This window comes from Heloderma suspectum, chromosome 3 (genome assembly GCF_057233095.1).
Source record: "Heloderma suspectum isolate Gila_16-S chromosome 3, 16-S_ref, whole genome shotgun sequence".
Lineage (NCBI taxonomy): Eukaryota > Metazoa > Chordata > Lepidosauria > Squamata > Helodermatidae > Heloderma > Heloderma suspectum.
The window spans coordinates 205,482,119-205,495,935 of NC_139460.1; the positions used below are offsets into that span (position 1 = coordinate 205,482,119).

The following is a 13,817-nucleotide window of genomic DNA, read 5'->3' on the forward strand; positions in this document are numbered from 1 at the left end:
CATGCTACACCACCTCTCAATTCCCTGTGATGGCTTATGGGCCAGGGATGTGTGTGTTACCAAGAGTGGATGAATGACTGAGTTCACAAAGTGAAGCCTTGGCAAAGCAAAAGGCACATACAAACACACTGATGAAAGAACCGCACTTTCTCTGTGCAAAAAAAAGCCCTGGTAGCAAAACCTTCTTTGGCGCGCCGCCTTGCTATTAGGCAGCGTTCTTTGCATGTATGGAGGGGAGCTGATTGGCTCTGCACCCTGTGTGACCCCTGCTTACATCTCTAACACTCTAAGAGCAGATTAACCCTTTGGTGAAACTCTCTTAGTGTGTTCTCCTTTCTTTGGTATTCCAGAAGTGTAGAACCGCGCAATACAACTGTGCATGGAGTTGCCAGGTCTTAAATATGATATTGCTCTCACCTGAAGGTGTTTTAGATGCTCCAGCAATCTAGAATGATAAAGGCATCCCTCTTAAAGTACCATCTGATACCTCTTTGAATTTAAAACTACAGCAAACCAGAAGAATCATTTTAAGCTATAGAACAGCCTTCCACAACCTGGTGCCCTCCAGCTGTGTTGGACTACCACTCTCAGAATTCCCAGCCAGTACTGGCTGGGATTCTGGGAGTTATAGTCCAGCACAGCTGGAGGGCACCAGGTTGGGCAAGGATTTTGTAGAAGTGCCTCAACAAAATGTCACTAATTGTCTGTTCTTGTACAAGAATCCGCTCTGCATTTCATCTCTCTGTGTGTGAGTGTGAAATGAATCTGTGATTGTGTATTAAACACTGTAATTAAGCCTTTTCTGTTTAACTTCTTTAAAAAAATTAATGAGAGCATTCCCTTTTTCCCCATATGCAGAACTGAATAAAAACCGGAGGAAACTCTTTGACCCCTCCAATGTACGTGCCTCATTCCTGGAAGGCGGCGCTAGCGGAAGGCTGCCGCGTCAGTATCATTCAGACATTGCTAGTGTGAGTGGCCGCTGGTAGCAGTAAATTGGGGCTCTCACAGTTGACTGCACAAAATGGACATGGCAATCCTGTGGACAGCCATCACTGCACACCACCCTCTGCACTTTGGGAGTTTAGGTACCAAGGACCAAAGCCTTCTTTTCTGCACAAATACTTGTGCCCAAAAAAGAGAGAGAACACTTGTCTGTCTTTCCAAACACCAAAAGTGGATTATGTTTTACTCATGTAGATTGGACAGAATTTGCAATAATAATAATATAGGGTTCTTTGTTTAGTATTTTATTACTTATAATAACTATATTGTATGCACTGAATTTTTTACTTCTTTAAATGGAGAGTGAAGGGCTGGGATGCCAGAGGGACATAGCATGTGGTTTTATCAAGAAGATATTTCTGGTACTGCTTAATAATTAATTGAGGTCTTTCTGCACTTTACGTGTTCTGATTGCTTGTCCTGTGGAAATTTTATTGTTTTCCTCTAATTTCCGTGGAAAAAAATATTGTATTGGCACTAATCAACATTTGCCAGGTGTGTTCCCACATTAGATAAAAGAAGTCTTGGCATAAACGGTACTAGCAAATCAAATTTTGATTATTTTCTTCCTTAACAAGATATAGAGAAGTCTTCCACAATCAGGTCTCTTAGTGTTAGACTCAACCTTCTTTTCACTTTTGGGAGGCAGTCTATGAAATACTTGCAATTAAGCTTGCACACTGTAAAAGATGCAATGAAAGACCAAACGGACCTTATTGCCATCAGTTAACCCTATTTAGCTGCTGCCTGTAATGCTAAAACTGATTTTAAAGGTTGTCTAAAAGCAAAGGACTATTTTAGTATAAAACTGCCACTAAAGGACACTTTATTTATAGCAAACGTCTTATTTTTAGAATCTGTACACTTACAGTGCATAAGAAATTAAACTGATCTACTAAAAAGTTTACGATAGAGAATGGAAGGCAATTCATCATACCAGAGCTCTGGGCCATTGCTTTGTTTAAACAGAGCATTAATTTCATTTGACAAGACAGCACTGTTGCATTTATCTCAAGAAGAATATTTCTTACATGACTCTTCATTAAGCAATAGAGAAATATAAGTCAAATAGCTGCAATGGCATCTGTTTTCTTGGTTGATATAAGTTAGTGATTGTCAGCTATGGACAATTTGAGATGAGCTATTTCCAAAAATCTGTATTGACTATCACCAGAAAGAGTCCATGTTGTGCATGGATTGAGCTAACAGTTGAGTTCTTATACTGTGAAAGGCCAAGAAATCTGGTTATACTATTTCTGTCTTTTTGCAAATGGCTACATACAAATTTATGAAGTGAAGGATAGCATGAAGTGCCTCTCTGTGATGCAATATGTTTCCAAACATGAATTTATTGAAAGAGAAAAAACATTCCCATAGCAAATATTGTGAATTACTTGTACTGTAATTTCTTATTTATGTACAATGTACAGACCCTTTAAGGTGGATGTAAACCACTCTTAACGAAGGCATTAGACTTAACCAATTACCATAGTTGTTTTTTTTATATATGCAAAACTGGGGTGAGAAATAGTTTTGACACTTTCTGTGGATAATTCTTTTCTATGGTGAAGAAAAAAACACACAGGGAATTTTTAAAAGGTAGCATAGACAATGCAATAGTAATCTGTCACATATCAGCATTAGTTTTAACCATATCCAGTGATGGCTTTATTAGCTAAACAACCTCTCACTGCTACTGAAATAGCTGCTGATCTTTCTCCAGTGTTTGAAAAAAGCATGGACCAGATTACTGCATATAGAACTGTAGTTGACTTTTTCTGTGTGTTAAGGCATGCATTATTCTGGAAACCAAATATTCCTGTCTTGAAACATAGCAGGTACTTCTGTTCATACAATATAGAGGTCCTTGATACTAAAAAAAAAAAAAACACTAACTTTTTATCATGAATACTCCCTTTGGTATGAGTTTCTTCATGTGTGTAAAATTAAGCACTAGTGTTAGCAGATCAGGACCTCAGTTCGCCCATGTAAACTATTTTACCAAAATTTAAAACTTACTTGGTGTAATCTGTGCCAGAGTTACTCAGATGATGAGCTCCCACAGTCTTTAGGTTTATATTGTGCCTCCCACCCATTAGACCTCTTCTCCCACGGAACTGTGCATATTGATTTTTTGTTCAGTTTGTACTGAAATGCCATGTATTAATGACAGTATTATACCTGGAAGATGCAATTAAGCTACTGTGGTCTATGATGAAGTGAAGAATTTCCCAGATATAAGAATAAAGATAGGGCTGCACATACACAAACACACAAACTCCACACTGGAAAAACAACTTTCTCACTCCTTTTGATTCCACAAAAGGGAATATGGCAATGCAATATTCAGTATTGTCAGTATTGTATTATGCACAAAAAATATTGAAACGATAGTTTTAAATTTTGTGCCTTTATAGCGACCAGTTATCTGTAAATATAGAGCAGATACAGATTGTATTTTGGGAGGGAAGGGGTCCTTTTTAGTGATTTTTAAATAAATAAATGAAAGATGGAATTAAACATTTAAAAATGGGAATTTTCCAAACTAATCAAATGTTACATGAAAGAATAAATTTATATAACCCCCTTGTTACACTGCCTATTAAATATAGTCTGTTGTCTTTTATATAGGCCTATTCCAGAGGCAAATTCATGTTCTCTTTAACTGGAATGATCATCCTGAAGGCAGGGCAAATTGATGCTGATAACATCACTATGGTGTTTGGCTAGGCCTTGAGAAGACAAGCCTAAACGGAATATATTAACAGTACCGGGCTGTAGGGTGCTGATCATCCTTCTGAAATGGAGATGTCTTGTAAGAATCATTTCACCCACTTTTCTTTGCAATGGGGAGGGATAAAGCCCTTCTGAAACTGTAGTACTTCAAAATATAGGTTGAAGGATCACATGATGAATGCTCACTGTCCCCCTTCTCAAGAAATCCCTGCCTGTGGAAAGCTAGCCTATTGCGGGGGAGAGGTGTTCAAGCTAGTCAAGCTTGCACTCATTTTAGTGGGTAGAGTTTCTGAAAAGGGAAAGCATTCAAATATATTCACTACCAGGCACATAGCCTGAAAATTTGTGCTGGGGCAGGGGTCTAAGGATATTCTACATTGCCACAGCACAACAAAAACCTACATACAGATAGTCTTACTATAAATTTACATTTTAAAAATTTATTTAATAAATTAAATATATTTTAATCAAGTTACAGTAAAAGTGCCTGTGCACCCAGTGATTTGAAGCTAGTTTATTTCTTATTGAGCAGTTGGGTAAAACAGCCTTCCCCAACCTGGAGCCCTCTAGATGTTTTAGGCTTCAACTCCTATCAGGCCCAGCCAACATGGCCGATAGGAAAACTGGGAGTTATAGGGCAAAACATCTGGAGGGCACCAGGTTGGGTTAGAACAATGCTTGCATGGTTTCCTCCACGAGTCAAAGGGCTTGAGGCTTTTCTAATAAAAGCTGGAAGTTCGGGGAAGGAGTCAGGTCTGGTACTGAGGGGGACTGATGCCCACAGCCCTGTCCATCTCTGGCATTCTGAAACAGTACAGTTCCAAGAGGGTTCTACTGCATGCTCTTTCTGAATGTGTGCATTACCTCTCATCTGATTGTTGGGAGAAGGCTATAAGGCCAATGATGGCCTCGTTATAGTTTCTTTAGGGACAGGTGCACACGGCAGTTTCCTCTGCTGTTAGTTTTGCTATGGCGCATAGGACTGATGGTGGAAGCAACAGAGGGCAGGGAGGTGGAGGTGGGGGGAAGGTAGTTAGGTTTTACTCCAGGGCACCTCCACCATCAAAATAGGAAGGCAGCTTTGCAGACTATGCTGCCCTTTGCACTTCTCCTGCAAACATTCCTCAGCTGTGTGGACCTGCAGGGAACAGATATCAGCTGAAGCGTCCTGTCTGCATGGACTAACCAAACCTGGATGAGGTGAAACAATACATCCAATGCCCTGCACAAAAAGGTGGGGGGCATGCAGAAATAAGTCTGGCATTGAGCAGGGCTCTCAGTGGAACAATATATGCCTAACTCTCCTCCCAGACACAAAAAAGACAGCTGCACAAGTAGATACGGTTACCAATGCATTTCGAGGAAACTCCTATCAAGGGAAAATGCTACGCTTAGGACAACTTTTGCTGCAGCACACCTAAGCACATGCTTTCCCCAAGCAGTTTTTATTGAGATCATACTTTTCCCCCTTGTTTCCTCAAAGCACATTGGGAACCATATCCACTTATGCAGCTGTCTCCCCCTGCACACACGCTTTCCTACAGCTGTAATTGATCCTCTTCTAGTGCGTCCCAAGTCTGCCCTCGCTGTTATGGGATGTCAACAGGTTCAGTAGCCATATCAACTTGTTTTCGAATGCAATAAAAGCCCTTCCCTTTTAAAGGCCTGTTTACACATAACCACAGTGGCATGGGAACCGTTTCCTCTTGGTGTACTTTGGTAATGTTTTAATATGGGAATTGCATGGTCCGGGTTGATCCCATGGTTTTGTCTTCCTTCCCAGCCACGTCACTGACCCTACCACTTGGTTTCTTCACACATTCCTATAGCAGTGTAAGGTTTTACCAAGAGGAAATGACTCTTACAGCAAAGCAGATTCGGCCATGAGGTGATTATATTACCTCAAGTAATTATATTATTATAATGAGAGTACTAGATCCAGTGAAGTTATTAAATTCTATAATGCATAAATATCTCAGTTGAGAGTTAACACTTCTGTCTTTCCTGCTTGCTGTTCTTAATCGGAACTGTTTCAGTTGCTCTATGGATCTCATACTGTGTGATCTTGCCCAGTCTATTCATAAGCAATTAATCTAGATACTCTGGGCTATCTTGAAAAATGGGCACAAGACATCCTGAATTTAGATGCCCTCACCCCTCTTGCTGATTAAGCTCTTCCTCTGCAAGAAGGGTGTTGTGCACCTATTGGTTATTTAAGCTAAATTGCTGGAGCTTTGGAAATCTTTCTGTATAATACTTTAGGTTTTAAGAATCCTAATGAGCCCACTGTAATAAGACATCAAGTGAACAAATGTATTTTAAAGCTGAGCAAGAGCTTATTGCAGAAAAAGATGTTATTAATCCTCATTCTTGAATGAGGGTTAGAGAGTTATCTTATAAAGTTTCTTCAGAGTGAACTCTGAATAAGTTGAAAAAGGTGACCCCGAGATCCTGTTTGGTAGAACAAATTTACCTTCTACTGAAGACAATGTTGTATATTAGAGCTACTAGCCTGAAATATTTACAGAAAACAAATCCTTAAAGGTTTGTTAAAATTTAAGATTAAAAACTAATCCTTGTAGAGTAGAATAGGCAGCATACATAAGGAGCTGTGTGTTAACCCTATCTGTGTTCACTTTTACTGACTGCAAACTGCTATTGCAGCAGTTTTAGAAATGGACAGAACTATGAACACCAGCAACATATAAATTCTGGAAAGGAAGGAGCTGAGAGTACAAGATCAAAGAAACTCACACCAAAAGGGTGGATTTAAGCAGTTAACAGATAATTTTCTGTGGAAAGCAAATTTCATAAGGAAAAGGAACTGTCCTGATACAATGGTACTTCCTAAAAAGCTATTAGAAGAATCACAGTAGTTATCACCACAAAGGAAGAACTATAATAAAAGAGTGGAGACTGCTGCCCCAAACGTACTACAGAGAATAAGAAAACCAAAAGACAAACTTCATAAGAAATGTACCAAAGAATGGGCCATGCAGGATTAGAATAGAAGAACAAGCAGGACCAAATTGGGAATAAGAGATTAAGAATGACAGCTATAGCTAGGGACAGAAGTGTGTTGGAAGTGACTGAACTGAAATAAATATTGTGTCATTGCTTTTTGTCTCAGTCCCCAATCTGGAATATGGGGTGATAATGCTATCATACCTTGCAGGGCTGTTGTAAGGAGTGTTGAGATAATGGGTTGGATCGAAAGAGTCTCTTCCTCTGATCCCATGTATTAGAAGGATCTTTAGCACATCATGTGAATACTATAAAAATGCTATGTAGTAGGATTCTGAAATTCCATTGAAGATGGGCATTTACCTTCTCCTTTGAGGGAGAACATTTTAAACCATTGGGGAAGCTCTTGGGGAATCCTGGCCTACCCTCCATCTATTCATATTTCCCACAGAGGCAGGACTTTCAAGAAGATCTTTCCCACAGACCATCTTCCATACACATACCCTGAATGGGAAGTTCATGTGCGTATCAGGAGTTCCATACATGTAAATAGTTGCTAGGTTTTAGGGAGCATATGTATCAATGTTCCATTGCTGAAATTTCAAAGTGAGTCCACAACAGTCCTGGGAAATAAATCCAATGTCAATAATTTTTTGAAATTCTATTTCTTGAATTCTTCGTGGTCCAACTGAGCTGATGCCCCACATATTTTTGGGTTCATGAACTGAAGTAATTTAACAATGAAGGTGTGGAGCTTCTCAGTGTTAGTGTTAACAGGGCCCCTTTTCATGACTGGGGCACTGCACTCACAGAGACATAAGCAATCCCACGTGCTACTTAAACAAAGGATGAATAAATTGCGATGGACGCGAGTCAGTGCATGCTGAAGGCTGTTGCAACCTAATAGAGGGAATAGGCAGAAAACAATCGAACAGCACTGTTTTATACTAGTAAAGCACAACACTTGAGAAGCCTCACTTGCTCGTGACCCTCTTGATAATGGGTGTGGGAGTCAAGTTGAGGTGCCAGCTTGAAATGTAGTACATTGTCCTAAACAGGCGCACAAACTCTTTTTACTGCCTTCGTCTTAACGTCATATGTCACATTGTGTTCTTTCACATCACTTCTTGAAAAATGGTGCACAGTTCGAGCTAAGGCCTGACTTTGAAGTGCAGAATGTTGTCCTGACATTTCATTTCAGTGTCTCCATTTTCATTGGCATTATTACACTGCTTTGTGTCTTCCAGCTTTCCTGTCTCCCTTGAAAATAGGAGCTGGAGTTCGTCCTTGGAAGTAAAGCCTGTTGTCATGAACGTGTGCTCCAACTTTCATTCCACTGTCTTGATGTTCAAAGGAGAAATTGCATTTGTGTATTGCGTTTTCCCCTCCCCTTTAAAAATGGCTGCTGGCCTGGGTCAAGCTGCTTTTTCTTGAAACAATTGTGGTCTGAATGTGCATATCAAAGTTAATTTCAGTATTCCACAATTAAAAGCCTGATCATGCATTACGATATACTTTGTACCTTTCCTTGTGCCCAGAATGGGTGTACCAAATTTCATCTTAATATATCAGTGCTGTCACATTACAAACTGACAGCCTCACAGATCTAGTGTCAGCAGACCAAATAGGTAATATTCCAGAGTCTAGCAATGCTGTGAGAGACAAAGGCTGGATATGGATGACCATTCTGCTGTACGTCTATACCTTATATGTGATTTTAAAACATCCTCACTAATAGGTATGTTGATACAGATAATGCCAAGAACCAGTGTGATGTTGTGATTAGAGTGTTAGACCAAGACCAGAGGGACCCGAGTTCAAATCCACACTCAGCCATGATGTTAACTGTGTAACCTTGGAGCAGTTATTCTCTCAACATAACCCACCTCATAAAGTGGTTGTGAGGATATAAGGGAGAGGGTGAACCATGTATGCCGCCTTGAGCTTCTTGAAGAAGGGGAAGGATACAAACATCAAAACAGAAGAATAGCAAACAATAATAGCTGTGGTAGCAGTCCCAGGTTACGAGCATTTATCGCAGGGTAGTTGATTTTCTGTATGAGCTCAGAATCTCGGGTTTTTTATGTGTGGTTTATTTGTTTCTCTGGTTCTAAAGAGTGTTCTAGCACCCCAGCTCTCCTTAGCTTCTATTAGGGCTGCTCAGGTAGAGGTTTTTTGTTTGTTTATTAAATCATTTAAAATTGGTTGTTACTGGTACTGCCTCTTTTTTCCCTCTACCATGTTATAAACCCATGTGCTACATAAGCTGTATCCTGAGAGAGCTGGGGGTGGAAAGGTTGCAAATCTGAGAAACAAATCCTGGAAATCCTCTGTAACCTCAAAGTTTAAGTAACTGTAGAAGCTTTCCTCCCAGAATGTTTACCACACAGCTTGGGACACTCATCCTTTGTCCTTGTGTCTTTCCATGATAGGGCAGGGAGCTCCTAAGTCACCTATGTGACAGAAAAGTTCAAGTCCCTATGGCATGATATTACCACAGGGCATTAATAACTGCAAATTGAGGAGAACTTCTGTGCATCTGGTATACATAAAAGCCAGGGTCCTGGATGCAACGGCTGAATCACGGTCCTCCTCTGTGGAAATCGGCTGCAGATTTTCCAGTTTTTGTTTAATCTTTTCTTCATCATATCCTGTCTAACCTTTGAATATTGAAGTCCCAGAACAGCTTTTGGAACCACACATAGCTTTGTAGACTTTATACTTGCACAAACATAGTGCTGCCTGGTCTTCATTTAAAGTGACGAATGTGGAAGATTTCCAAATGTGCAAGCAATACAAGAGGATGATGCCTTGTGTGTGAACAACTCAAAGCAAATAACTTTACACAGTGCAGAAGACACATTCGGTGCTGTCAGGGTTTTGGCTGCCAGAACTATCTGCGCACCTCTCCTAAACTTTGACTCACTCATTTGTGGTTTTCACTTCTGTTTTGTTCTCTCTTCATCAAGAGGTGAAAAGTTCAAGGTAGCCTTTCCAGGATCCGTTTTCCTCAGGGGGGGGGAGAGCGCCACACTCTCATATGTGTGTCTGGCTGAAACTCTGGAATTGTCTCAACATTTTCAGATGGTACATGACTGGGTAATACAAGCCAGCCCCAAGATATAATTTGTGTGCAGGCCTCAGAACACAGCAACGTCAGAACACAAGGGTGGTGGTGTTTTCTACCAAGCTTCTGCTTCTATCATCTGGTTCAAAAACCAGATGTAGGTCTCGTCCTTTAGAAAGTACACTGGATATTAGAAAGCTCTTAATTTACCTGGCCAGCAGCTAGATTTATAGCAGGGCCATCCTGGTGAAGGGATTGTTTGGCCACGGCTTCCCTCATCCTCCAAAATTCTGCAGTCACATTTGTATTTCTCTGCTTTCCTTTTTTTCCCCTGGCTCCATGCTAAGGTGGCCAGGTGTCCTACTTTACAGAGGCCAGTCCTCTATTTTGGGGAGCTGGCAGAGGCCAGTCCTCCATTTGAAGGTGTCTTCTACTTGAAGAGGTGTCCAGTCCCAAGTCTGGTTTAAACAGCCATAAGGAAGGGAGAGCAGGGGCCTTGGAGTTGCCCATAAACTGTGCCTGGACAAACTGAACAGGCCCAGTCACCTACTTGGACTTCTCCACTATAGTGAGATGTACTACTGTATTTCTATTCAAATTATAGTTATTTCCAAATTTGCACTATACATATACCTTTCCATATGCAAATGGGTGCCCTCTTTCTTAGTCATGCATTCTGTCTTCTTTGGCCATGTGTAAGTGGCTGCCCTGCAGCCACTCCCTAGCTGTATAAGGTCAGCCGGTATTTGCTTTGGTCCTAAGGACTAGAAATCATTAGTCGTAAGGACTAGAAATCATAGAAACACACACACAGTGTCGCTACAGATCACAGGTCAAAATAAGGTTGCCCATAAAATCCAGGCCACCAGGTCATTGTGCCGTGATGGCTTTTGGAGAAAGGACATTAGCCTTTGAGACTCTCTTGATGAAAGATGATGACTTGGTTCGTAAGATGAGTTACCTTCAGGACGTTTGTGGAATGAGCCTCCCTGCCCTACTGCGCCCCCAGAAAAGCCTCTCTGGAGGGTCGGGGCCCCTCCTGGACAATGTGGGATGGAGCAAAGGGAGCTGCTGGGGCAGGGATATCACCTTAGGGCAATTCCTCCTCTTCCAGCAGGTCCACATGTCCTATCCTACATTTTTCAGGAGGGGCTACAACCCTCCACAGAGTTTTTTCTGGGGATGCAGGTGGCTGCAGGAAGGCGGGGGGGGGGGGAGCAATAGGAAACTATTTCTGTGAGTTTCTTCTCCTACGATCCAAGTCACTCTTTCCTGGTAAGTACCTGTCCTTTAAAAATGACTCATTTGGGGTTTTGTACTCGTCTTCCCAACTGGAGGCATTATCCAAAGCACTGTAATTATCCTTGCCTTTATTCTACATAGAAGTTCTCATGTGGTGCTCTTTTCCTTTCACATGTACAGGAAAGACATATGGAGACTGTTGTGGGACTAGATGTGTGTTCTCTCCAGAGGGAATGCCATGCTTCCGAAAGTGATACGCAGACAACCCTAATTGTGCACTGGCCCAAGTCTTCTGACTATTTCAGAACTGATAACATGAACTAGATCATCTTTTCCACACTGATGCGCTTCAGTATGTACACATATTAATCAGCAGAGCTGATACAAATGTTCAAAACTTGGTGAAATTTCCAGTCTCATCAAATTTCAAATGTGGCATTTTGAACTAGAACTATTCGTTTGCATTTTGAATGCGGAATTTTAAAGTGAAGCCTGGGTGCTTTAGGGAGCAACCCTATCAAGTTGACACCCACTAGACAGAAGCCTCCAGTCTTGGAGGCTTCCAAGTATCCTGTGCCCTGCCAGGCTGCTGTCAACAGGGTAGGAGGAGCAACGGAGGAGATTTTCGCCTCTCCATCCTCCTTTCTATAATTTTACCTCTAGATGGGCCTCCGAACCCATCTAGAGGAGGTGCGCTACTGGGGGCGGGGCTGGAGTGGCATTGGGATTTTGTGTACCCTGGACTTGCCTCTCCCCTCCCTTCCCCACCTACCTCAGAAAGCAAGTGCCATGGTTCTTTCTGCAGCAGCTGTAACAGGGAGAGGGCAAGGGGGGATCGAATCTCAAGATCCCCCTCCTGAAGACATAGCAGCGTCTAAGGCTTTGGGGAGGGGAAATCCAAAATATCCTATGGTCCCTGGGATGCTCTCCACAGAACATAGGATTGATCCCTTAGACTTACATTTCTTTTTAAAATTGTATGTTTTGCTTGTTCAGAAAACTGGTAGCAGGCTAAAGATGGCTCACAGTACATATCTAAAATATACAGAAAACTATCCAAAAACACTATACTTTAAGAATGGGTGCCCAAGCTTGTTTTTTCATTCTCCCTCCCACCCTTTTTCCTTGTGTGTCATATCTTTTGGATTGTAGGCCTGAGGGCAGGAACTACCTTATTACTTGTATGTAATAAGCTGCTCTGGAAGCCTTTTTGGCTAAAGAATAGGGTAAAAATGCTTCAAATAGTAATTAAATTAAAATTAATACCCATTTGACTATTATAATGATACATACCTATAAAGCTACCCAAGAAGACCCAGTAGGAGTCAATAGCCCTTTAAAAAATAAGGGAGAAAGGAAAAACTAAACTTCTAAATTGTCAGGCATCAAATATGACATTGAATAAGCTGTCAACATTCAAATATCGTGAAATATCATGCCGTTAAATGTTATCTATCAAATGCTGTCAGATGCTAATGCATGTCAAATATTATATACCACTGCACACCAGTAAATACAGTTAGATACTATGCCAAACCAACAATCAAAAGTTTGTCTTATTTAAATAACACATAGTACCCAATCCCATTCTGAACTGAGCTAAAGCTGCCAGCTTTGAAATACTGTAGAATTAGAATAGCCAGGTGTCCTCTTTGACAGAGGACAGTCCTCTCTTTGAAGGGCCATCCTGTCTAATTCCAGTTTAAAGATAATGAGCATAAGAACTTTTACCCATCCACAGTTGGCACCTGGGCAGCAGACTGAGCAGACAGGCACACAGGTCAGCTGGTCACAGTCTTCTACACTATGGTGACATGTACTGTATTTCTATTTAAATTATAATAACATTGAAATCAGACATAATTGGATGTCAAATGCAGATTTCAAATACTCAGAAAATATTTGGTAAATATTTGAATATTGAGAGTATCTGGGAAGGAAACTCATTTCAGCTCTATAAATAAGAATTCACAGCAAATATGGACAGGGTTCCTCAGCTTCTGGCACTCCCACCCAAATACTGAACATTTGCTGTTTCTCTGACCTGTTATATCTGCAACCAAATGAGACAGCAAATACTTTGCTGTTTTATAACAATTGCAGATGTCTAATGCAGAGATCACTAGTGTGGTTTACAGGCAACAGCAGATGGCAGAGTGTTTCCACACAAGGTGATGTGAGAGCTAAGCTAGGATTCTTCCACTCCCCTGCTGTGGTAGCAGATGGAAGTACTGGCCAGAAAGGAGGACACAACACTGCTATGGTATGTGGTGTGCAGTGCTGTCTTTGATGACTGGCCAATTAACACATATATGTGTTAAATATAAGCATTGATCAGGGTAGAGAGAAATGTAGTATAGTAGCATAGCAGAGCGTAGAGCACTGAGAGCATAGTAGCAGCATATATCAAGAGCTAGATAAAGAAGCTAACTGTCAGCCTGATCCTATGCATGTTGACTCAGAAGCCGATCCCATGTTAGATGTAACTTGCTCAAGTAATTGTGCACAGGATTGCAGCCTCAGGAAATATGGTAAGGGGCCATAGCTCATTGGCAGGGCACCTGCTTGGCATGCAGCAGGTCCCAGGTTCAATCCCCAGCATCTCCAGGTAGGGCTAGGAAAGAATCCTGCCTGAAGCCCTGGAGTGCCGCTGCCAGTCAGTGTTGATAATACTGGACTAGATGGACCCAGGGTCTGACTCAGGATAAGGCAGCTTCCTATGTTCCTATCATCTTTGGCATAAATTGGCAGAGTTAGGTGTGAGAGTGATACATACTGGTCACTAGCATGTGCAGGGTGTGAA

At 41.3% G+C, this 13,817-nt stretch overlaps 1 protein-coding gene across 2 annotated transcripts in view; it reads left to right on the forward strand.

Moving 5' to 3' along the window:
- The window catches only part of BICC1 (BicC family RNA binding protein 1), a 144,517-nt gene extending 135,608 nt beyond the window's left edge, over positions 1-8,909 (forward strand). Inside the window, exons 21-22 of one of the 2 annotated variants that reach the window (XM_084845340.1) lie at positions 859-971; positions 7,953-8,909. In XM_084845340.1, the coding sequence (XP_084701466.1) occupies positions 859-971; positions 7,953-7,970 (131 nt within the window). In that variant the 3' untranslated portion in view covers positions 7,971-8,909. Of the gene's footprint in view, positions 1-858; positions 3,610-7,952 lie in introns of those variants that run through there. The other variant, XM_084845339.1, reaches the window with a different exon arrangement.
- The last annotated feature ends 4,908 nt before the right edge of the window (positions 8,910-13,817 follow it).